Source organism: Bufo gargarizans, chromosome 6 (assembly GCF_014858855.1).
Source record: "Bufo gargarizans isolate SCDJY-AF-19 chromosome 6, ASM1485885v1, whole genome shotgun sequence".
NCBI classification, from domain to species: domain Eukaryota; kingdom Metazoa; phylum Chordata; class Amphibia; order Anura; family Bufonidae; genus Bufo; species Bufo gargarizans.
The window spans coordinates 276,460,817-276,486,901 of NC_058085.1; the positions used below are offsets into that span (position 1 = coordinate 276,460,817).

Below are 26,085 nucleotides of genomic sequence, written 5' to 3' on the forward strand. Positions count from 1 at the left end.
TGGTTCCGTATACAGTCTGTATACAGAACGCAAAAAAAAACAGAAAGTAAACGGGAAAAAAACGTTTGTGTGGAACAGGAAACATCTGCACCTGTTCTGTGTTTAGAGCCGCACCTGGTTTTGGCTCACAATCACTGATGGAAATCACTGACAGAACACTGACGTGTGAATGAGGCCTTACTGTGTACCTTTTAATAGACTGGCACAAGTCACTACAACTGTCTTCTTAGATGGGCATAAGATAAGGCAAAGTTAAAACTATGCAGCGCTGCAGGACACCTGACCCGGAGATTCCTTAAGTATTTTTACTATTTCCAGAAAAAAAAAAAAATACACGTTTCGGAGATGAAACATCCCTTTTGTCAGTTTCACTGGTCATTCGATAGTCAACTTTGCCTTTTCTGTGATAATCGGACATACGACGTGCAGCAGCAGACTCCACGCAAAACGGATCCGGCATTGCGGTCTGCGCATGCTCAGACCGCAAAAAATGTGAAAAAAAATAAATGCCGGATCCGTTTTTTCCAGATGACACCGGAGAGACGGCTGCGGCATCTCAATGCATTTGTCATACGCATCAGGATCCTGATCTGTCTGACAAATGGCATCAGTTTGCATACGTTTTGACTAGAGATGAGCGAACTTCTGTTTTAAGTTCGGCGTCTAAAGTTCGGGGGCGGGTTAGCGGAGAATCCCGATCTGGAACCGGATATGGATTCCGACTTCCGTTGTGGTCCGTGGTAGCGGAATCAATAATCGGCCATTATTGATTCCGCTACCACGGACCACAACGGAAGTCGGAATCCATATCCGGTTCCAGATCGGGATTCTCCGCTAACCCGCCCCCGAACTTTAGACGCCGAACTTAAAACAGAAGTTCGCTCATCTCTAGTTTTGACGGATCCAGCAGGTAGTTCCGGTGACGGAATCCTCTGCCGCAAGTGTGAAAGTACCCTTATAAAGTACAGTATAATGGTACCGTCATCAAGACAATTTCTTGTGTAACACCTTTCTGATTTCTAGGAAGAGGCCATCAGCTGCCGGAGAGTGCAGACATGACACTAATACACATGCATCCCTTCCTCCCTGGCTTGCTCCTGTGGATTATACAGCTCTCCATTACTTTTGTGCTGGCCAGTGCTACTGAACTGCTGCATCCTTCCAACAGCACCGACACTGACCTCATGTTTGGCATTGGGATTCCTAGAAACAGGAGGAAACGTTACATATCTCCCAGAGACATGAGCGCCTTGTTGGACTATCATAACCGAGTGCGATCCAAAGTCTCCCCTCCAGCTGCTAACATGGAATATATGGTAAGTGCCGAGTCCTGAATAGGACACAAAAGATGTGGCGGTATAGCAGGGCCGAGTGTGTCCTTTGACAAATCTTATTGCAGCAAGACCAGGTGTTTTCTGTGTTTTGTGCCAGTTTTTGTTATATGGCAAATTTTGTTCTGCTAGGTCTGTAATACTCTATCAATCCAGTATAAGTGGCTCTACAATAATGATTTTCTGGAATTAGAGAATTAGTCGGCCTTTTCCCAGAAACAGCGCCACTCTTGTCCATGGGTTTGTGTGGGATTGCAGCTGAACTTCATTTACAGTAAGTTATGCGGTACCAGACACAGTCTCTAGACAAGAGTGGCGCTGCTTCTGGAAAATGATCAGACCCAGACAACCTTTAACACAAGTAACCTGCTGTCTATACGGAACATCTTGGATTGTAGCCAGCAGTTCCACTTCTCACCACCAGATGGCAACGCACAAATTTCATTCAAATAGCAGATATAGTATTTCAACAATGGGTTCTTGATGAAGAACAACAACAAATACAAAATTAGTAATGTACTTTTCTCACAAGGAAGTCTTTGTGAATCTTAGCACATACTTTATACATTTTTAGGTTGTCCGGGGGACTTAAATATTGATGATTTTAGAATGGTGGGGGTCTGACTCCAGGTACCCCCGTTCAGCAGCTGTTGGAAGAGGCTGCTGTTATCCGGCAAGTGCTACAGCTTCTTCTTTGACCTGTGACCTCACATCCATCAGTCGCATGACCTTTCTGAAGCTCGATCCCATTCAAGAGAGTTTGACTGAGCTGCAGTAACAAGCACAACCACCAGGGACGCACACACATTTTATTATATGATGGAAAAAATGGAACAAGTGCTTTAAAACTATGGTGCTTGTTCTCATTACCATATTTCTCTACCTATTTACACCAGACAATTGGCATAAATACATTGTTAAATCTCTTCACGGCTATTAATCTGCTTCCTTTCAGTGCATGAATAAACTGGCTGATTGAAGCGTGGAGGTACTGCATTGGATCTTATAAAGTTACCATTGATTTCAATAAAATCTGTAAAAATCACTTTGCACTGAACTCCCCCTAGTGGCATCTGGAGCAAAATGCCAATCTTTGTCTGGACTGGGAGAATTTCAGTGCTGCACTCCCTTTCACTCTGCACACAAGGGGCGTAGCTATAGGGGAAGCAGGGGAAGCGGCTGCTTTGGGGCCCAAACTCAGAAGGGGCCCACCCAGGAGGAGGACTAAAAGATTTTAATGTCAAGGCCCCCATAACAGTATTATACAATGATGATATATACAGCGACACCAGGCTTGGACTGGCCCCCAGGGGTACAGGAGAATCCCCCAGTGGGCCCCTGAGCGAGGTGGGCCCCTAGTCTCCCACCCCCTGCACAAGTGGCACAGAACACATTAGATTTACTGCACTAAATACATATATTCAATGTATAGCACCTCAACCAGCCTATGTTCATATAAAAAACGTGTTAAATTATTTATTATATTTGAATGTATCCAGACGGTGGGCCCCCAAAATAAATTTTACGGTAGGCCCTAGGTACCCCAGTCCGACACTGAGTGACACTGTAGGAAACAGATGGAGCAGCTACTGGGTTTGGTCTGAGAGAGTTATCTTGACTAGCCACAAGAGTGGGGGTTTCACAGGAGGAGGTAGTTGCGAAGAAGTTTCTTGGGGGGGCCCAATCAAAAATGTGCTGTGGGGCCCAGTCATTTCTAGTTCTAGTATAAGGAGCTATTGCCACCTATTCACAGGATAGGTGATAAATGTAGGATCTCTGGGGGTGCAACTGCTGGGCCCCCCCTCCCCCAATCCCAAAAATAGTTGTGCACATATCAGTCCACCGCTCCCTTAACTTCTATGGGATCAATGGAGCACTTGCTTTAATTACTTTTTATTTCAGTTTGAAAGCAGATGACATGAACACCAGACCCTAAGCTGCAATTTGGGACATCGGACAGTCTAAAGGGGCCATAAATCTTATCATCATTCAAGTAAAAGTAATACCAGACTCAGTCCATGCCCTCTGCATGGTGTGGCAGGCCTAGAGGTCCTTCAGAATGCACCAATCCTCTGTCCATCCTCTGATCCTGCTGCTTGTTAGGCCTCTGTGCATCTGTTATGAGCAGGCTTTTGAGTTCTTTTTAGAGGTCATATTTAAAAAAAAATTGCACAAATAACCCTGTAATCCACATGAAAACCCAACAAAAATCACCTGGGTATTTGCAGACTATCTATAAATTTACAGATGGACAGCAACCCTTCACCATGAGCCAGATATGGTACTTTGGAGGTAGTCATAGACAGCATAGATTTGCTCTAAATAAATTTTGGGCCATGAAGAATATACCAAAGAAGGGCATCTAAGGAGCTCACTGGTCACATCTTTGTGCCATGGGAGTTTCCCCATGAACCCTTGAACTGTTCATTGATAACATTTTGTGGAGCTGGAAGAAGTAGACTTTCTGTTGTATGCCATACCCTCAGTAAGATCATAGGACATATGTGGGGTTCTCGATATCTGGCTACAGAAGACTCTGTCGTTTGACAGAAATTTTTATATTTTGGTAGATGTGAAGTAGTTTGGAATTCATATGGGGTCTAAATATACCAAAGGACTGAATTTTTGGAAGCATCAAAGTAGTTAAGACATTAGGTTTCTTGCATGGTATTATGGGGACATCTAGAAGTACCTTGTATCTCATTGTAGACTTCGTCATAACACAATGGGGCACATTTATTAACACTGGTGTTTCATAAAAAACTGGCAATTCATAAAAGAAATATGCTGGAGTACGACGTGTCAAATAAAGAGTCGCAGGTCTCTTAATAAATTTGGCGTATCTTCTGGCAGTACGTGCGCCATAAAATCAAATCTATGTCAGTTACGACCTGGCATAGATTTTAACTATAATTTCTGATGTAAATTATAGTAAATCAATCAGGCTGAGGGAAGGTCCACCTACATTTTTCAAAAGTCTTGAGATCATGATAAAATTGGAAAAAGTTGCATATTTTCGGCACAAAATGTTGCTTGCTATAATTGCCTATTCTGTATGTGAAATGATACACTGTCACGTTGAATTCTAAAAATATTTAACTCGAGACTCTTAGGTTACTAGAATTGTGATACCTGGAGCTTTACAATGATACACTTAACTCTTGAGACTTATATTAGCCACCTAACTGTTTTGCCCAAGTCCAGCTCCAGCAGTGGGAAAAGTAGCTAACTGGAGGGAGGAGAGCTGCTTTAGATGCTGCTATTTCCTGAATGGTAGCTAGAAACATTCAACTGGTCTTGTTTGAAAGCTGACATTCCAGGCTTTCATACAATACCAGAATGACAGCACATTCAGTACAGGGGAAGATATCACTGATAGAAATCTGGATGCTGCTAATGCAGCTAAAAGTGAAAGTAACAGCAGGTTTCTAGCTGCTACCATTCAGTAGAAAGCAGCATCTGAAGCCACCCACCCCCCTCCAGTTAGTTACTTTTTTTTTTTGATGAGGCATACTTCTGCCTCATCAGAATGCAGTAAGAAAATCATCATTAGAAACTCACTGCTTGAAGGTACTGCTGGCGGTTTGGGATGGCTTTTGCCGCTGACAGGTTCCCTTTAAAAGACACAGGGTTAATGATGTCAATAATCTCATAAGGGTCAATAAATCGAGGTGCAAATTTACCCGAACGTACCTTAAGACGCAAATTATTGGTGGATAACCATACCTTGTCTCCCAACCCAAAATCCACCCCTCTAGAGCGCCTTTTGTCAACATTAATCTTTTGAATCTCCTGGGCTTTTTTCAGGTTGGACTGAACCTGGGCCCAGACTGTGCACAGTTCTTTAACTACTAAATCCGCTTCAGGAATCTGAGAGGAAGATGGCGAGAATGAGCTAAATCGTGGATGAAATCCAAGAATACAAAAGATTTTTAGACAAATTCACTTGATTTTTAATGGCGAATTCAGCCAACGACAAATGTTTCATCCAAAGATGTTGGTTGTCGGAGACGTAACACCTCAAATACTGTTCTAAAGACTGGTTTAAACGTTCAGTTTAACCGTTGGTTTCAGGATGAAAGGCCGAAGAAAAAGGTCAATGCAGCTAGCTATCAGGAGATTTTGGAGCACTTCATGCTTCCATCTGCTGAAAAGCTTTATGGAGATCAAGATTTCATTTTTCAGCACGACCTGGCACCTGCTCACAGTGCCAAAACCACTGGTAAATGGTTTACTGACCATGGTATTACTGTGCTCAATTGGCCTGCCAACTCTCCTGACCTGAACCCCATAGAGAATCTGTGGGATATTGGGAAGAGAAAGTTGAGAGACGCAAGACCCAACACTCTGGATGAGCTTAAGGCCGCTATCGAAGCATCCTGAGCCTCCATAACACCTCAGCAGTGCCACAGGCTGATTGCCGCCATGCCACGCCGCATTGAAGCAGTCATTTCTGCAAAAGGATTCCTGACCAAGTATTGAGTGCATAACTGAACATAATTATTTGAAGGTTGACTTTTTTTGTATTAAAAACACTTTTCTTTTATTGGTCGGATGAAATATGCTAATTTTTTTAGATAGGAATTTTGGGTTTTCATGAGCTGTATGCCAAAATCATCAATATTAAAACAATAAAAGGCTTGAACTACTTCAGTTGTGTGTAATGAATCTAAAATATATGAAAGTCTAATGTTTATCAGTACATTACAGAAAATAATGAACTTTATCACAATATGCAAAATTTTTTAGAAGGACCTGTATATGACAAAAGGCCCTCCAAAATTTTGAGACGAATGGAACACCTCTATCCGAAACCACATTCTCCAGAATTCCATGTAGGCGTATTACATGGTCCACGAAAAAGGGAAGCTAAAGTTTTAGCATTGGGTAATTTTGAGGAATGAAATGAACCATTTTGCTGAACCTGTCAACGGTTACCCACACAACCGACTTACCCTTCGAAACCGGACCTAGGAGTCTTGGACCTGGCACAAACCAAGGTGGGCCACCAGTAGAACCTGAAAACTAGTTACTTGGTGGCATTAATGCCAAGATGCCCACTGAAAGCAGAATTGTGGCACTCATCTACCAGTCGGAGACGCCGATGACCAGAGACAAACAACTTATCTTTAGGGGATTGTACCGGAGCCAAGTGTTGTCCCGCAGTAATCTCAGTCGTCAAATCGGAAGAGACCACAGCCACAATGATACCTGCTGGCAAAATAGGTTCTGGTGGAGTATCAGGAGACTGAAAGGCACAAAAACTCTGGGATAGTGCATCAGCTTTGACATTTTTACTTCCTGGCCTGAAAGTAATGCAAAAGTTAAAGCGTGTAAAGAACAATGCCCACCTAGCCTGTCTGGGATTCAAACATTTAGCAGACTCCAAAAACATTAAATTTTTATGATCAGTAAGTACCGTAACACAACGTTGAGCCCCCTCCAAAAAATGACACCATTCCTCAAAGGCCCATTTAATAGCAAGTAACTCTCGATAACCAATATCATAATTTCTCTCAATAGAAGAGAACTTACTAGAAAAGAAGGCGCAAGGCCTCAGGTTCGTGAGAGTTGATGACCCTTGGGATAGTACTGCTCCTACCCCATCCTCAGAGGCATCAACATCAACCACAAAAGGCCTTTTTTGGTCTGGTTGAACCAACACTGGGGCATTAAAGAACCACTTCTTGAGTGTATCAATAGCTTCCATGGCCTCAGGCAACCAATTCACTAGATCTGTCCCTGCTTTGCAATAATAGAAACATTTTTTATAAACTTCCGGTAATAATTAGAAAAGCCCAGAAAGTGTTGTAATGCTTTAAGAGAGGAGGGTCTTACCCATTCCAAAATAGCCTGCACCTTCCCCAGATCCATCTTAAAGGAGTGGGGTGTGAGAATATATCCCAAAAATGAAATTTCCTGCACTCTAAATATACACTTCTCACCCTTCTTGAATAATCGGTCCTCTCGAAGAACCTCCAGTACCTGTCTAGTGTGAATAACGTGAGAATCCCAGTCAGGTGAATAAATCAGAATATGATCTAAATAAACAATCACAAATTTTCCAATAAATTGGCTAAACATTTAATTGACAAAATTTTGGAAAACCGCTGGAGCATCACCTCAGGAGTATTAAAGGCCGTTTTCCACTCATCCCCCTCCTTAATTCGAATAAGATTATAGGCCCCACTGAGATCAAGTTTAGTGAACCAGCGAGCTCCCATAACTTGATTTAACAGGTCTGGGATTAAAGGCAAAGAGTGCTGGTTCTTAACAGTAATCTTATTTAACTCTCTATAATCAATGCATGGTCTCAATCCACCATCCTTTTTTCCCACGAAGAAAAACCCTGCCCCTATAGGAGACACCAAGGGTCTAATATGTCCTTTTTGTAAGCACTCCTTCAAGTAATCCCTTATAGACTTCCGTTCCGGACTGGACAGATTATAAATACGACCCTTAGGGTATTTAGATCCCTGAACAAGATTGATGGCACAATCATATGGTCTATGAGGGGGAAGGAAATCAGCATTGGACATGGAAAAAACATCAGCAAAGTCATTGATATACGTGGGAAGAGTTTTCGACTCCGTAGTGACTCCAGCCTGAATAATAGGTAGACAGCATGAATCACATTTTAACCCCCATTTTTCTTATTTACCCGTGGAACTGTTGATGACTGGGTTATGAACCTGGAGCCAAGAACTACCTCCACGGGTAAATTCTTTAAAATCAAAAAAGAACAAAACTCTGTATGAAGAGCCCCCACAGTCAAGGTCACCTCAGGGGTACAATATTCTACTGTTCACCCACCAAAGGAGTGGAGTCAATAGCAATAATATGAATGGGGTTAGCAAGAGACAAAATGGGCACACCAAGGGAAAGAGCAAAATTGTGGTCAATAAAATTAGAGGCAGACCCAGAATGAATAAATGCCTTCCCAGAACCCTTACAGGTACCAAAAGAAATAACAACAGGTAACAATACTTTCTCTTTAATCATCTCGGGAAGTACCTTATCCTTTTGGACCTCAGGGCGCGGAGATCTCCTGGATCGTTCCAACCAGAGGAAATGTACCATTTCTGGAATTTGGTGCAGTATTCCTCCACAGGTCTGTGTCCCTAAGAGACTTTAATTAAGACTCTGCCACAGCCAACCTATCGGGTTCATCATAGAGTACACTTAAAGCCAGAAAAAATGCTTTAACAGTAGCTAGGCAAGGGAAATCTGTGGGGAGAGAGTAGGCCCATTATTGTGGGTCTCCCTGCAACAAAGAGCTAATAATTCCTACTCTCTGTTGTTCGGAACCCGAAGAGTGTGGGCGTAGACGAAAATAAAGCTTACAGCTCTCCTTAAATGTGTCACGGATGGTGTTGCAGAAAACAAGAAGTAACAAATAAAGATCCGACTGACTTGATCCCAAACCAAGGAACAAATGGGTGAGCCCTATAAAGCCCTAGAGCTCTCCCTGACTGATCAGCCCATGCAAAGATCTTTATGATAGAAAGTTGCATGTCCACATACCTAGACTGAGTGACACCTGCAAATCCTATAATAGTGAGGGGACATGACCACCGGCTCCCTGCACTTAATACGGAGGGAGTCAGGGTCACCTAGAATCAAGCCAACAGGAAAACACAAATACCGAAATAGACTTATCTGAGAAACCAGCAGTAGTAGCATCTAGCAGTGAGCACAATCCAAGAAGTAGTATAAACCGCAAAGTGAGGCGGTATGGGGAGGGGATATAAAGGGAGGCAATCACTGCTAATAGATGACAGATGGAAGAGGGAGAAGAGATGTCAAAGCGAAACTAAAACAAAAGAACATCATGCAGGAGATACTGAAGAACGTCTGTCAAAACTCTGGCGGTAAAAAAATGTCAGAAACTTCTGGTTACGATCCTCTGAGAAACGAACCGGCAACTTAACATGAGGTTCAAGATTCTGAAAGGAAGAGGCCACTATAAGTGGGGTCTGAAGTAACTCCTGCTGCTGTAGTCTCTCTGCTGTTTCCTGCACCATTTGGGCGAGATTATGTACTTGATCTGTAAGGACTCACGTAGGGTCAATTTTTAGGTAAGGCCTGTGATTCTGTCACGAAAGGTAGGGATAAGTGCAGCCCTAAACTCCACCCACACCTCTGTCCCTACCTACTTGCACAGTCTGTCCTAACCGACGGGTTACAACTGGGCAGCAGTCCCTAGATTGCGTACATGCAGGGGCCTAAAGGATGGAACAACAAAGGGAGGGAACAAAATACACTGACAGGAAACACAGAAGCAATGCTTACCAGGCCGGGTAAGAACCGCAACCAGAGTCAAATACAAGCCGAGTTCAGGAGCCAGGAGATCGCATCAGTACCAGGGGTATCACAAGGTCTAAAGTCAAATACAAGCTGAGATCAGGAGCCAAGAGGTCAAGTTAGTACCACGGGTAATACCAGATCAAAGTCTAATTCAAGCCGAGGTCAAACAAGCAAAGTCACATATGCAGGGTACGCTAGTGAGGTAACAAGAGCAATCACAGGCATCCTGTGGCCAGCAGGTTACCTGTTTAAATAGGCCTAATAGATGGGTCACATGATGTGGCCAGCGTCACGTGACCCACGTCCAACACATCAACACACCTGAGCGCCGACTCATCAACATCGGCGCTCAGTTTCCCCCCTGCTCGTTGTCTAGGGGATGAAGGACATGCTGAGAAGGCGTGCACTGCCGGGTCCTCCCGCCCCCTTGTTACAATGGAGACGAGGACACAGGCCGCGTCCTCGCTTCTCCTCACACATTGGATGCCGTTGGCGCTGCAGGGAGCGAGCGCGTCGCTGGCTCCCGTTACAGATAGCAATAGGAAAAGTGAATCCTCTTCTACTGCGCCACCTCCTTTCCGGAAATAACACTATGGAACACAAATGCACTCCACAGTGCATCACAAGGAATTTTTACTCCATTACTGGAAATATACAGATTGGATAAGACCAGGTGTCTAATATACAGAATCCCTGTTATCCCTATCGAAGGCTGAAAATTATAAAGATCTAATCCAACCAAATAAAAAATATATAAATTGTTAATTAATAATGGGTTAGCATATCTGTACAAGGTATGGAGAAAGAGAGTGGGTGGGGAGTAAAAACAGGTCCAGGGGCTATTCTTTTATTGCCCACTCAAAATAGGAGTATCCAAAAGATATGCCCAAATATTATTATGGGTCAATTTCATAATGATAGATAATATATCCTTCACTTAACCTATTTTGGTCTGATGTGTATGGGCTGCTGGTACATGATAGGGGTTATTAATTAAAAACAGAAAAATGGCTAAAGAAAACAAAATCAAAATATAGAGGAGATTAGTATATCTCAAAGTAAACAACTGAAGGAAAGCTGTTCGTTTAAACCTTCTGGGTGTATTGTTTTTAAATAATAGATCCATCTGGTTTCCCTTTGTAGGATCTTTTTGTTCTAATCCCCTTTCCGGGGAGGGGGGTTGATCACCTCAATTACCTGGAATTTTAAGTCATGTGGATTGCCCTTATTGACCCGTAACACATGATTGGCTATTGGGTATCTCTCTTATGTTTAATATCACCTAGATGGTCCCCAATCCTTCTCCTCAGTTTACGCTTTGTTTTTCCCACATAGTTATACGGACAGCTACACGTAATCGTTTTGCAATTGGAGTAGTCTCACATCTTGTACGACTTTCCTGTTGTAACACTATTAAAGGTCTTAGAGACATTGATAAAGCGACACACTATACAGCCTGCACATTTATAAGTCCCCAATGGTTTTCGGTCAAGCCACATCCCTAAGGGTTGTTGTTTCATGTACATGCTATGAACTAAATGGTCCCTAAGTGATTTTCCTCTCCGAAAAGTAACTGCTGGGTATGGAGTCAGGATATCTACCAGATCTTGGTCCGTGCAGAGGCTGTTCCAATGTCTCCTAAGAATCTCGAAAATTCTACCATGTGCATTATCAAACGTTCCTATTATCCTTATGGGATTCTTTGAATCAATCACTTTTTGGGGTTTTAAAAGTACTCTCCTATCCATAGTTAGTGAATGTTTAAAAGCCTCTTTCGGTATTCTTTCTGGATAGCCCCTGTCGAGAAATATGTTCTTAAGGTCCCTTGACTGTTGAAGGAACATTGTAACATCGGAACAGTTTCTCCTAATTCGAATATATTGCCCCTTTGGTATTCCCTTTTTAAGGGGTTGGGGACGATGACTCTCCCAGTGGAGCAGACTATTCTTGGCTGTAGTTTTTCGGAACGTTTCAGTGTGCAACATGGCTCGTTTATTCGAGATCCTTAGATCCAGGATGGATATCACATCTTAATTGGCTTCCCATGTAAAATGCAAGTCTACAGGTTTTACATTGATGATTTCTACAAAAGCTTTAAAAGAATCCACTGGGCCATCCCACAATGCCAAGCAGGGCTGTCTTTAACGCGGGCAAAAGGGCCAGCTGCCCCAGGCCCGGTTGCTCCTGGGGGGCCCAAAGTAGCTGCCTCTTGAACCCTGCTGGCCACTACCCCAAATTCAATGACTGTACTAGTACACTACTCACTATCAAAGTAGCGCAGCAGGCAGGCCGGCCCGGATGGCAGCATAATGTCACTCACTTCGTCACGCGCCTGCTTCACCTGCTTCATTAATAAAATGGGAGGAGCAGGCACGTGACGCAGAGAGTGACGTTACGCTGCCATCCAGCTGGCCTGCCTGCTACGCTACTTTGATAGTGAGTACTAGTACAAAGCCGGTACTGGGTGGGCTCCCCCATCTGCAGATGCTCGCAGCTCAGCAGACACTTGGTCCTTTCAATCACCGCCTCCTCCAGTTGGGCCCCTTGGAGCCCACATTGATCCCCGCATCTCAGCTGGTCTCCACAGAAATCCTAGAGGCTCTGCAGCGCCCCCAAAGTTTATCCCGGGCCTCCGATCACTGTCCGCGGGAAAAGAGAGAGACCCCATCCCAGAGCAACTCATCAGGGGGCTGCAGGGTGAGGGAGTGGATGAGCCCCAGGTTGAGGAGCAGCAGAGGGGCCTGCAGGCTGGGGGGCTGCCGGGGAAGCATGAGTGACAGGCCCCGCCAAATATGACATCCCAGGCAGAGGAGGAGGAGAGGTAGGGGGCAGGTAGGTCGGCCAACGTGGACGAGGGGAACACAGAGAGCCCAAATCTGAGGGGGGAGTAGCAATGTAACAGAGGACTGGGGGGGGGGTCAGTCTGCCGTATACAATGTAACAATCTACAGGTCAGAGAAGACTGCAGGACACTGTTATGGGGGGGGGGGGAATCTATGGATGACACATATATATGTGTCATCCACCGATCCCCTCAATAACAGTGTCATCCACAGATGCCCCCATAACAGTGCGTCATCCACAGATGCCCCCATAACAGTGCATCATCCACAGATGCCCCCATGACAGTGTCATCCACAGTTGCCCCCATAACAGTCCATCATTCACAGTTACCCCCATAACAATGTGTAAGTATTTACAGTAATTCACTGTAAGCTATATTTTATATATTACTTGTTTTATGTGACTAAGGGTGCTGGGTGGTTGGAGAAGGGGGGTGTTGTGGTGGAGGGCGTGATTGCATGCTAGGATGTGGGAAGGCGGGATCCAGGGGGCCCAAGTAAATTCTTGCCCAGGGTCCAATCAATATTAAAGACGGCCCTGATGCCAAGATGTTATCAATATATCTTCCCCAAAAGAGAATGTGGGTGGTCCAGTGGTCCTCCTCCTCCGCAAAGATAATCCTGTCCTCCCACCAGCCCAGGAGCAAATTTGCATAAGTGGGTGCACATGGGCTACCCATAGCGGTGCCCCTGAGCTGGTGGTAGAACTTTAATCTAAAGAGGAAGTAATTGTGCATTAGAATAAATCTAAGTAGATTTATTACAAACGCATTATGTGGGCGAAAGTTAATGCCTCTGGTATCCAGAAAATATTAAACGGCTTTTATACCCCACTCATGAGGTATACTGCTACAGCCTTATCAATTGATGCCAGCAAGGTCTGTTCCTCCACAGCAATATCCTGAATTTTGAGTATAAGACCCGTTGTATCCCTGTTGTAGGATGGTAAAGAGGTAAAAAACAAACCCAAAACCCTATCCACATAGATGCTAATATTCTGAGATAGAGAATACACCCCTGAAACTATCGGTCTACCCTTCAAAGTGGTACATCCTTTGTGTATTTTGGGTAATGAGTAAAAAGCCGGGATCTGTGTGTTATTCGGGGTCATAAATTTTATTTCGTCCTTTGATATTAATTTGCACTCAAATGCTTCCACAAGAATAGATGTAATTTCCTCAATATAAATATCTGTAGGATCAAATTGTAACACCTCATAACAGGAACGATCATCCAGTAATGAGTGACACATTTTCAAATAAGTATCGTGATCTAAAAGTACTATATTCCTGCCTTCATCAGACTGTTTTACAATTATCTCTTTATCCCTTTCCAAGGTGGATAATGCTTCTCTTTCCTCCAATGTTAGATTAAACCATTGGTCTCTACTAGTGTTGGGTGAGCATACTCGGCCGAACACTAATTTTACTCGAGCATCGCGATGCTCAGCACATCGTGGTGTTCGGCCGAATACCGCGCGTGCTCGAGCACGATGCTCAAGTCTCCTCCCCGCACATTTGTTGGCTGCTATGCAGCCAATAAATGTGCAGGTGAGTACTGGCACTCACTGATAATGCTGCTGCAGACAGCAACATTATCTGCGCTACATCTCCTGTGTAACATGTGCGCAGCCTAAAAATATCTGTGACATCCAGTGTACTTTTTCTGTAGGCGGTGTCCGCTGCGGACAGTTACATTACCTGCGCTACATCTCCTGTATAACGTTTGCGTATCTGAAATATCAGTGACATTCAGTCAAATTTTTTTGCTGCTGGTGGCAGCGACATTACTTGCGCTACATCTCCTGTATAACAGTTGCCCATCCTAAATATCAGTGACATTAATTCAGTGTAATTTTTTATTAGCCGCTGGCGACAGTGACATTACTTGCGCTACACCTCCTGTATCACGTTTGTGCATCCTAAAGATCAGTGACATTCATTCAGTGTAATTTTGGATTAGGCGGTGGTGACAGCGATATTAATTGCGCTATACCTCCTGTTTAACGCGTGCGCATCCTAAATATCGGTGACATTCATTCAGTGTAATTTTTTATTAGGCGGTGGTGACGGCTACATTAATTGCGCTATACCTTCTGTGTAACGTGTGCACATCCTAAAAATATCTGTGACATTCTGTGTACTTTATTTGTGCATACACTTACAAAACCTGCGCTACTGTACGTGTGACATACTTGCAAGCATATATACCATTTAATATGCGCAAGGCGAGCAGTAAGGGACAGGGATGTGGCCATGCTGCTGATGGTGCATGCAGAGGCCGTGGCCCTGGGCGCGGTGAAACTGTGCCTGCTGCCAGAGCACAAGAAACACACTCATCCACTATACCTAGCTTCATGTCGCAGCTTGCAGGGCGGCGCAGGGCGGCGCAGGACACCAGGATCAGTGCGACCAGGTGGTCGGTTGTATTGCAGCAGATAATGCTTCCAGTCGGTTAAGCACCACCCTGTCTTCCACAATGTCTAGTTTCAGTAGCCAAGTCAGGTCAACAGAATCCTCACCCTGATACTCCTTCCACCCACCATGAAGAGTTTTGGCAAACAAGTGATCCCACACTTGGATATTCCGAGAAGCTGTTTTCATCGCCATTCCTTAATTTGGGCCTCTTGCCAAGCCTGCTTGAAGAGAGACATGAGGAGATCTTGTGCCCTGATTCCCAAACTCTGGAGCATCCACAGTCAGAAGAAGTGTTACGAGGTGGATGATGATGAGACACAGTGGCCAATAAGTCGATCGCAATTAGTGTCTCAAGAGGTTCATGATGAGGATGAGACACAGTTGTCAATAACTGAGGTTGTTGTTAGGTCAGCAAGTCAGGAGAATGACCAGAGTGTTGAAGTGGAAGAGGAGGTGCCGGACGATGAAGTCACTGACCCAACCTGGGAAGGTAGTAATCTCCCTTGCCAATGGGTAGGTGTTCTGCAGTCTGACGCTTTTTTTAGGAAAGTGCAGACGATAAAATAATTGTCATTTGCAAGCTGTGCCGTACCGAAATTAGCAGGGGCGTGAACACTAGCAACCTCACCACCACCAGCATGATCCGCCACATGGCATCAAAGCACCCTAATAGGTGGGCCGAACGCCTGGGTCCACAACCAGTGTCTGCGGGTCACACCACTGCCTCCTCTTCCCCTGTGTTACGTGCTAGCCAATCCCCCGTCCAAGACTTAGGTCCGGATGCCTCCCTCCATGCACCTGGACCTTCGTAAGCACCATCAGCTAGCACATCCACTTCTGTGTCCCAGAGCAGTGTACAGATGTCTATAACCCAGGCCTTTGAACGAAACCGCAAATAACCATCCACCCACCCACAGACCATAGCACTAAATGCGCACCTTTCCAAATTGCTGGCCCTGGAAATGTTGCCATTTAGGCTTGTGAACACTTTCCCGTGACTCCCGCGTTGTACGCATTTTAGCCAACACCGATTACTGGTTGTTCACCCTTCTCGACCCCTGCTACAAAAAGGACTTCTGATCTCTCATTCCTGTGGTGGAGAGGATGAGCAAAATGGTGCAATACCAGAAGGTCCTTGTGGAAAAATTGCTCCAAAAATTTCCAGCTGACAATGCTGGCTGCAGAGTACGTAGTTCCTTGGCCAGCCAAAGAGGGGAGACGAGGGGAAAACACAGCAGTTCCAACAGAGGCAGGGCAACACTTTTTAGATGGTCAGCTCGACAGCAGGCCCTCGCCCACAAAATATTTTAGATGGTCAGCTCGGCAGCAGGCCCTCGCCCAGAAAATATTTTATATGGTCAGCTTGGCAGCAGGCCCTCGCCCACAAAATATTTTAGATGGTCAGCTCGGCAGCAGGCCCTCACCCACAAAATGTTTTAGATGGTCAGATCGGCAGCAGGCCTTCGCCCATAAACTTTTTTATATGGTCAGCTCGGCAGCAGGCCCTCGCCCACAAAATGTTTTAGATGGTGAGATCGGCAGCAGGCCTTCGCCCATAAACTTTTTTATATGGTCAGCTCGGCAACAGGCCCTCGCCCACAAAATATTTTAGATGGTCAGCTGGGTAGCAGGCCCTCACCCCTAATGTTTTTGAGGGTCACCAGCAGGCCCTTGCTCCTAATGTTTTTGAGGGTCACCAGCAGGCCATCAATCATAATTTTTTAAGAGTGTGTATGATGCTCTCCTTTATGTGTAATAAAGGGTGTATTCTAGTGCCGGTTCCTTGTAATTTTTGGCAGCCCTTTCCATTAGTGCATAGGCTTTATGAGTGTAGGAGTCCCACTACCTGAACAATTGTACCACAATGTGAATGAGGCCCTCCTTTATGTGATATACAGGTTGTAACAGAGTGCCTCTTCCTTGTAATTTTTGTCAGCACTTGCACTTTATATACAAGTAAATATACAGGAAAGAATGTTTCCTAACAATTTTTCCTCTAAAATCGATTTTATCTTTGGTTTGGTGCGTATTATTGTCAGTCTGTAAAAGTGGCATACTACTCGGACAACATTGTTCTCAGCAGCGACCTGGATGTCCAAGATGCATCCAGACATCCTCCCCATGCTGTTCCTGAACCATTTCAGTGGTGTTTCTATCAATTTCTGACCTTTTCCTCTGATCCAGACACTCTCCCCTCTTCAGAGCAGGGGTGCCTGGTTTAATGCTCGGGTTCTCCCATTGACTTCCATTGTGCTCGGTAAAACACCCAAGCATCCCAAGGGGTTCTACTCGAGAACCTCAGCACTTTGGTGCGCGACCAACACTAGTCTCTTTTCGTGGACATTTTTTCAAGTTGTTGTGTCACTAACCTACAAAATATGTCCATAGCGGAAGTATCATGTTGTGGTGACATTCTTTTACTTTTCATGCTTAAATCAGTAAACGGACCCTGTCCTACAACTCTCTGTTCTTCCCTCATTAATCATTCTAAAATTCTGGTACCTTCCAAACAATCTAGGTGGATGCCCAATTTGGCACATTCTTATCTGTCATTATTCTTTTAGAATTTATACCACTTTAACCTGCGTACAAATAAATTAATATCCTTCACCCAGGAGAAAGTGCCAAAGTTGACAGTTGGAACAAACGATAAGCCCTTGGAGAGTACTCGTAATTCATTGGAGGAAAGAGTTTTCCTTGTAAGATTAACCACTTGATTTTCATTCATTTGTGTTTTGTCTTCTCGTTGTTGAATATCCCTGTTCCTTAGGTAGTAAGGTGGACCTGTCTGATTCCCCCCTCCTCTTGATAAAAAATTGGAAGAGGAGCCACCCAATGAGGATCCATTTGAGGCTTTTGAGGTTTCTCCATGTAATCTCCCTTGATTTCGATTGGGCCATTTTCCACCCCTATTGCCCCTATTACGTCCTCTACTTGGGGGTTTACAGTGGTGGAATAATCCTTGTTTTCTTTTATCCTCCTTAAGGAAATCAAATGCTCTTTTTCACGGAAGGTAGTGAGTTCCCTAATAAACTGTTTATGTTTCCGTTCCTTGAGTGTCATTTGGAAACATTCAACAGATGTTTGTAAGATTGTTTCCCTTCTATTGAAATCTAGGTCACCCCTATATGTCAAGGCTAGTTCAATCTGACTATTTTGTTTTTTACAGGTATTCTTGAGGATCTCATTTTCTTCCTCCAGTAACAATTGCATAAATCGAATTGAGCTGTCCACAAGTTCCTTTTCCCACTTCTTTAGGAGTTTTTTGTGACCGATCTCTTGCAGCAGGGATACTTCGCCCCCTCAAACATTTTGGTACTATTCTGTGCTTAATATAGTTTTCCAGGGTGCGTGTTTCCCACCAAGATTTCAGGTTCTCCTTGTAACTATCATAGAGCTCCTTAAATACCACCTTCAATGTTGGAGTGTTACCCCCAAATTCAACATCTTCCTTCTCGGGAAAAAAACTCCTCCACTTCCTCTAGCCAATGGTCTGCACTTATTGGTCCCTTCAAAAAAACAGCCATAACCCTCTACTAAAACTTCAAAACCAAAAGAAAATATATAATATTGAATAATCATCAGGAGTATTAAACCACAAAAACTAAAGTATTTACCTCCATTATTAAAATATACCTTTTATTGAATTCAAGCATTTAAAAAAATGTCTTTTGAAAAACCCCTCATGATAATATAATCTTAGATCCTTAACAAATATTCAATATACCATCTACGTAGAGTCAATATCTCAGGTAGGTATATCAAGAGGCGGTACAGTTAATGTCCTTCTTACTCACGATTTGTTGATAGAAGGTAGGACAGTTTGTGTCCTTCTTGTTCACGGTTTACTGACATAAGATATGTCCCAAATAACTCTCTCCAGGTTTGTGGGAATAAAACATCTATACCTACTCTGTTCCTGGATCTCATCCTGCCTACAGGCAGAGCACCTGCCCCGAAAGGGGGGACCCTACCTCTTGGTGGCTAAACCCTTTTAAGCCCCTGCCCTTGCCCTCAAGATTGGTTGTTATTCCCAAAACAAAATATTGTTAAAAATCAGTCCAAAACAAAAAGGTTGATGAAAACAGGTCCCAGCGCTGCGTTTCCCCAGTACTGCCATGGTTCTTCAGGGGACACTTGCAATATATGGGAGACCAACCGGTAATAATACAATGATTCTGTTCCCCATCCTGGTATCTCCTCCAAACAGAAGTCCCTATGGGCTATCAGATCAATGGTGTCTATGTACTATTCAAACTTAGCGCCTTAAAAAGGTTACATCCCTCCAGACTCCTCCCCTCTATTTCCTGCCTCTCCTCCCACCTCTCATATCCATTCCTGCCTCTCCTCCCACCTCTCATATCCATAAATCAATACATATTAATCATTAATCCCTACAGATGATGCCCATCATGGGAGTTACTTGCCAGAGTAGTCAAGGCGACCACATGGGGTGTCGTATATTCTAATCAGCTAGAAAATTTGAATTTTGAAACGCCGCTGTGAAAAGCAAATGCTTCCACCAAGCTGCCAAGACCAGATGCACGTGGAGTGCATTTGCATTTCACAGTGTTATTTCCAGAAAGGAAGTGGCCAAAATAGGAATTACAGTTTGAATAAGGCCAGGATAAGAAATCAAAAGCAAAAGAAAGAAAAATAAACTAATAATAAATTCCTGATAAACCAAAATTAATTTTTTTTTTATAATCTCATTTATGAGGCACATAATGATCACAAAAAAATTAAAAAAAATTAAAAAAATATATAAAAGTTTAAATCGCCCCCTTTCCGTAAAATTAAAAAATAAATACCTAAACAACAATAAATATAAACATCATGGGTATCACCGCGACTAAAAATGCCCATACTATTAAAATAGAAAAAAAATTCAATACGGCGAATGGCGTAACTGAAAAAAAGGGTCAAAATTGCAATTTTTCATTGCTTCTCTTACCCAAAAAAAATTCATAAAATGTGATAAAAAAGTCACACATACTCCAAAATGGTGTCAATTAAAAGTACAGATTGTTCCGCAAAAAATTAGCCCCCTAAACAGCTCAGTATAAAAAAGTTATGGGGGTCAGAATATGGTGATATAAAAAAAAAATTCTCTCAAAGTTAAAATTTATTTTTATACTATTTAGACATAAAGAACCTATACATATGGGGTATCATTGTAAACTTTTCTGATTCAATTTGAACAAATCATTCCACCATTTTACAGAGCAGACAGTACAGTATGGTTCCATGGCAGGAGAGCTTGTCCATAATAGTGTCAGTGGCGTCTCTAGCTTTCAAATTTTGGGGGGGCACACTGAGGGCCAGGACAAAAGTAGGGGGGGCAGCTATAACAACGATACATTTACACAAGTACGCTTAGAAATGCTGCGATACTTTACCCAATACCTAAAACTGCAAAAGGGAAGAAAAGTCCTGCTGTCTGTGGTTTAAAAAATAAAAAACAATCACTCAGATTTCAACATATCCTTGTTGCCTGTGGATGACACTTTCATAGGGAAGGGGATCTGTGGATGACACTGCTATGGGGGGGATCTGTGGATGACACATACCATATATTGCATCTTATGCTATATGTTTCATCCGCAGATCCACCCCATGACAGTGTCATCCCCATTTCCCCCTCCATAACAGTGTCATCCACAGATACGCCTCCCTATAACAGTGTCATCCACAGATCTCCCTCCCCGCCTATCACAGGAGTGTACATTTGACATTTCTAAACTGTAATCCATATCCTGCAGTAACTTTAACTTTAAATCAGGATTAAGCGGCCGCTCATCTCTACTAGTACCTTAACCTTACACCACTTGGCTAGCTTCGGTAACAGGGCCAGGCTACAGCCTACAGGTACTGCCTGTTAGTTGCTACCGAGCGAGTGCTGATTTCTGCAGGTCAGAGCATACGGATTACAGTTTAGAAGAAATGTACACTCCTGTGAGCGGTCCAGACCAGTGGCGGATCCAGAGCCTGGTCTCGGGAGGGGCACTTCCAGATTATTTTCTGTCCGCCGCCACAGAACAAGGGTGCTAATAGAACAGACTACACAGTGTAGAGGTATACTGTACATTGTGTGGCACAGTGTAGAGGTATACTGTACATTGTGTGGCACAGTGGTGTAGAGGTATACTGTACATTGTGTGGCAGGGTGTAGAGGTATACGGTATATTGTGTGGCACAGTGTAGGCTATATTTGTATTACATAAACATATTTCACATGAAAACTTACAGTTACTTGGCTTGGCCCTTGGGGATCTCGGACACCACTTCAACACTTGGCCGGGGGCTCGGCGGAGCTGAAGTTGTGCTTTATCCTAATAAGATTTCATAATAAGGATTTGGAGAAGGGGCAGAGGGGTCACAGAGCAGGGAGAGGCTGCTGCTGCTACTACGGGATCATACCATGGGGGAGTAATAAAGCCCACCATAATGCCCCCCCCCCCCAGTAGAAATAATTATCTTTATAATGTGACAGTGCAAAAAATACCCCCTTGTAATGCCCCCAGTTGAGCTAATGTCCCCAAAATGTGCCAGTATAAAATACCCCTATATACTGCCCTCAGTAAATGCCCCCATAGTGCTCCTCTCCCCACTTCCTCCTAGTGCCCCCCATAATGTACCAGTATAAAATGCCCCATATATCATGCTCCAGTAGATGCCCTCAGTGTCCCCCATGATTTGCAAGTATAAAATACCCCTTCTTAGTGCCCCCCATAGATGACACCATAGTACTCCTCTCCCCCGTTCCCCATAGTACCCACCATAATGTGTCCCAGTATAAAATGCTACTGTACAGAGCCCCCCATATAAAATACCCCTTATTTGTGGCCTCAGTAGATGCCCCTATAGTGCCCACCAATAATGTGCCAGTAATAGGTGCCCTCAATAACATGCTAGTAATAAGTGCCCCCAATAACAAGCCAGTAATAAGTGCCCCCAATAACGTGCCAGTAATAAGTGCCCCCATCACGTGCCAGTAATAAGTGCCCCCATAACGTTCCAGTAATAAGTGCCCCCCATCACGTGCCAGTAACAAGAGCCCCCCAACACGTGCCAATAACAAGAGCCCCCTAATGTGCCAGTAATAAGAGCCCAGCCCCCCATCACGTGCCAGTAATAAGAGCCCCTATCATGTGCCAGTAATAAGCCCCCATCATGTGCCAGTAATAACCCCCCATCATGTGCCAGTAATAAGCCCCCCATCATGTGCCATTAATAAGCCTCCCATCATGTGCTAGTAATAAGAGCCCCCATCATGTGCCAGTAATAATCCCCCCCATCATGTGCCAGTAATAAGCCCCCCATCAGGTGCCAGTAATAAGCCCCCATTATGTGCCAGTAATAAGCCTCCCATCATGTGCCAGTAATAAGAGCGCCCCCAATGTTCCAGTAACAAGAGCCCCCCATCATGTGCCAGTAATAAGCCCCCCCATCATGTGCCAGTAATAAGCCCCCCCATCATGTGCCAGTAATAAGCCCCCCATCATGTGCCAGTAATAAGCCCCCCATCATGGGCCAGTAATAAGCCCCCCATCATGGGCCAGTAATAAGCCCCCGCCATCATGTGCCAGTAATAAGCCCCCGCCATCATGTGCCAGTAATAAGCCCCCCATCATGTGCCAGTAATAAGCCCCCCATCATGTGCCAGTAATAAGTCCCCCATCATGTGCCAGTAATAAGCCCCCCATCATGTGCCAGTAATAAGCCCCACCATCATGTGCCAGTATTGTAATAAGCCCCCCATCATGTGCCTGTAATAAGCCCCCATCATGTGCCAGTAAAAGGCCCCCATCATGTGCCAGTAATAAGCCCCCCATCATGTGCCAGTAATAAGCCCCCGCATCATGTGCCAATAATAAGCCCCCATCATGTGCCAGTATTAAGCCCCACCATCACGTGCCAGTATTGTAATAAGCCCCCCATCATGTGCCAGTAATAAGCCCCCATCATGTGCCAGTAATAAGCCCCCCATCATGTGCCAGTAATAAGCCCCCCCAATGTGCCAGTAACAAGAGCCCCCCTAATATGCCTGTAAAACTATAGTAAAAAAAACAAAACACTTATACTTACCTCCATGTCAGCGATGTGCTGCAGGCCTCTTCCGGCCTGTGTCCCGTGCTGTATGGCTCAGGCGGCGCGATGAGCCATACAGTGCCTGCAGTCTATCAGAGGAAGGAGAAGGGACACGCCTCTCCCTCTCCTGCCCCGCCGCAGCACAGGCAGATGACTATGGAGATGAGTGCAATGGAAGCGCTCATTTCCCTGTGCCCGACTGCGGCGGCTCACTTGGGGGGGCATTTTAGTTGGGGAGGCACATGGGGGGGGCATAGCGTGATGTAGCCCTCCCTGGCAACACCACTGAATAGGGTCAGCATAGTACAGTCCTGATCAAAAGTTTAAAACCACTTGAAAAATGGCAAAAAAATCATATTTAGCATGGCTGGATCTTAACAAGGTTCCAAGTAGAGCTTCAACATGCAACAAGAAGAAATGGGAGTGAGACAATTTTTGAGCATTCAATTTAATGAAAACAACGAATAAACTGAAACAGGCTGTTTTTCAGCTGATCAAAAGTTTAGGACCACACCTCCAAAAAAAAACTAAACCCCCCAAAACAGAAATCCGACTTCCAAACATGAACTCAGTAATGAGTAGCTCCGCCGTTATTGTTTATCACTTCCAAAATTTGTTTCGGCATGCTTGATGCAATCGTTTCCATGAGATGAATGGGAACATTTCTCCAAGTAGTGAAGACGGCCGCACGAAGGCCATCTACTGTCTGGAACTGTTGTCCATTTTTGTAAACTTCCCTTGCCATCCATCCCCAAGGGTTCTCAATTGGATTTAGATCAGGGGAACACGCAGGATGGGCCAAAAGAGTGATGTTATTCTTCTGGAAGAAGTCCCTTGTCCTGCGGGCATTGTGTACTGTATGTCCTGTTGAAAAACCCAGTCATTACCACACAGACGAGGGCCCTCAGTCATGAGGAATGCTCTCTGCAACATCTGGACATAGCCAGCGGCCGTTTGACGCCCCTGCACTTCCTGAAGCTCCATTGTTCCACTGAAGGAAAAAGCACCGCAGACCATTAAGGCGCCCCCTCCACTGTGGCGCGTAAAAAAACATCTCCGGTGGGATCTGCTTGTCATGCCAGTAATGTTGGAAACCATCAGGACCTTCAAGGTTACATTTTTTCTCATCAGAGAATAAAACTTTCTTCCACCTTTGAATGTCCCATGTTTGGCGCTCTATTGCAAAGTCCAAACGAGCAGTTCTGAGGCGTTCAAGGAGACGAGGTCTTTGAAGACGTTTTTTGTTTTTGAAGCCCTTAAGTCTCAGATGCCGTCTGATGGTTATGGGGCTGCAGTCAGCACCAGTAAGGGCCTTAATTTGGGTTGCGGATCGTCCAGTGTCTTGACGGACAGCCAATTGGATCCTCCGGCTCAGTGCTGATGACATTTTTTTGGGTCTTCCACTTGAATTTTTTGTTCCATAACCCTCAGGATCATTTAAGAAATTCCAAATGACTGTCTTACTGCGTCCCACCTCAGCAGCGATGGCGCGCTGTGAGAGACCCTGCTTATGCAGTTCAATAACCCGACCACGTTCAAAAAGGGAGAGTTTTTTTGCCTTTGCCATCACAACGTGTGACTACCTGACAGAACATGACAATGAATCCACATCTTTGCACAGATTTGGCTTTTAAAGGCATTGGTCCTAAAATTTGGATCAGCTGAAAAACAGCCTGTTTTAGTTTAATCGTTATTTTCAATTAATTGAATGCTCAAAAAATGTTTTGTCTCACTCACATTTCTTCTTGTTGAATGTTGAAGCTCTACTTGGAACCTTGTTAAGATCCAACAATGTAAAATATGATTTTTTGCCATTTTTCAAGTGGTCTTAAACTTTTGATCGGGACTGTAAGTGTGTGATTGAATTTATCCATTTACAGTTCTACAGCAATATTTAAAAGCTATAGTACTCAATTTTTTATTAATGTGTATCAGCCCAATCTACAGAATATACTGTCCTGCTGTTGCAACTACTACTATCTCTTCACAGACACACATTTCTTGCCTTGTCCATTATGTTCCAGTTCACTGAAAAAAGGGGTACTCGGGTATTATGTTCCAGTATCAATTGTGCTCACGGTAGTTAGAGACTTTTAATAAGAAGTAAAACTCCAAAATCTTTATTAGGTTTGCATTAAAAAGAGGAGGGACCTCTATATCATCAAATAATTACAGACCGCCGCTTTCTCTGTATTGTAGCATCTATAAACCAGAGACCGCGATGGCTAAGGGCTCTTTCACACTTGCGTTCTTGTCTTCCGGCATAGAGTTCCGTCGTCGGGGCTCTATGCCGGAAGAATCCTGATCAGGATTATCCTAATGCATTCTGAATGGAGTGAAATCCGTTCAGGATGCATCAGGATGTCTTCAGTTCCGGAACGGAACGTTTTTTGGCCGGAGAAAATACCGCAGCATGCTGCGCTTTTTGCTCCGGCCAAAAATCCTGAAGACTTGCCGCAAGGCCGGATCCGGAATTAATGCCCATTGAAAGGCATTGATCCGGATCCGGCCTTAAGCTAAACGTCGTTTCGGTGCATTGCCGGATCCGACGTTTAGCTTTTTTAGAGTGGTTACCATGGCTGCCGGGATGCTAAAGTCCTGGCAGCCATGGTAAAGTGTAGTGGGGAGCGGGGGAGCAGTATACTTACCGTCCGTGCGGCTCCCGGGGCGCTCCAGAGTGACATCAGGGCGCCCCAGGCGCATGGATGACGTGTTCGCATGGCACGTCATCCATGCGCATGGGGTGCTCTGATGTCACTCTGGAGCGCCCCGGGAGCCGCGCGGACGGTAAGTATGCCGCTCCCCGCTCCCCGCTCCTACTATGGCAACCAGGACTTTAATAGCTTCCCGGCTGCCATAGTAACACTGAAAGCATTTTGAAGACTGATCCGTCTTCAAATGCTTTCAGTACACTTGCGTTTTTCCGGATCCGGCGTGTACCTCCAGCAAGTGGAGTACACGCCGGATCCGGACAACGCAAGTTTGAAAGAGGCCTAATCCAAAACGTACATATAATTGTCAGGGATTAAGGATTAATTAGAAGACTAACCTGACAATTTTTTGTACGTTTTGGATTAGCCATCGCGGTCTCTGGTT

General features: G+C 44.4%; 1 protein-coding gene and 1 long non-coding RNA gene across 2 annotated transcripts in view; one reads left to right on the forward strand and one right to left on the reverse strand.

Annotated features, from left to right (window-relative positions):
• LOC122941508 overlaps positions 1-26,085 on the reverse strand; it is a 132,818-nt gene that overhangs the window by 66,836 nt on the left and 39,897 nt on the right. The gene's annotated exons all lie outside the window — the stretch shown is intronic.
• LOC122941507 (peptidase inhibitor R3HDML-like) overlaps positions 1,056-26,085 on the forward strand; it is a 46,683-nt gene continuing 21,653 nt past the window's right edge. The window contains exon 1 of the mRNA XM_044298822.1: positions 1,056-1,316. Within this exon, the coding sequence (XP_044154757.1) occupies positions 1,056-1,316 (261 nt within the window). The remainder of the gene's footprint in view (positions 1,317-26,085) is intronic.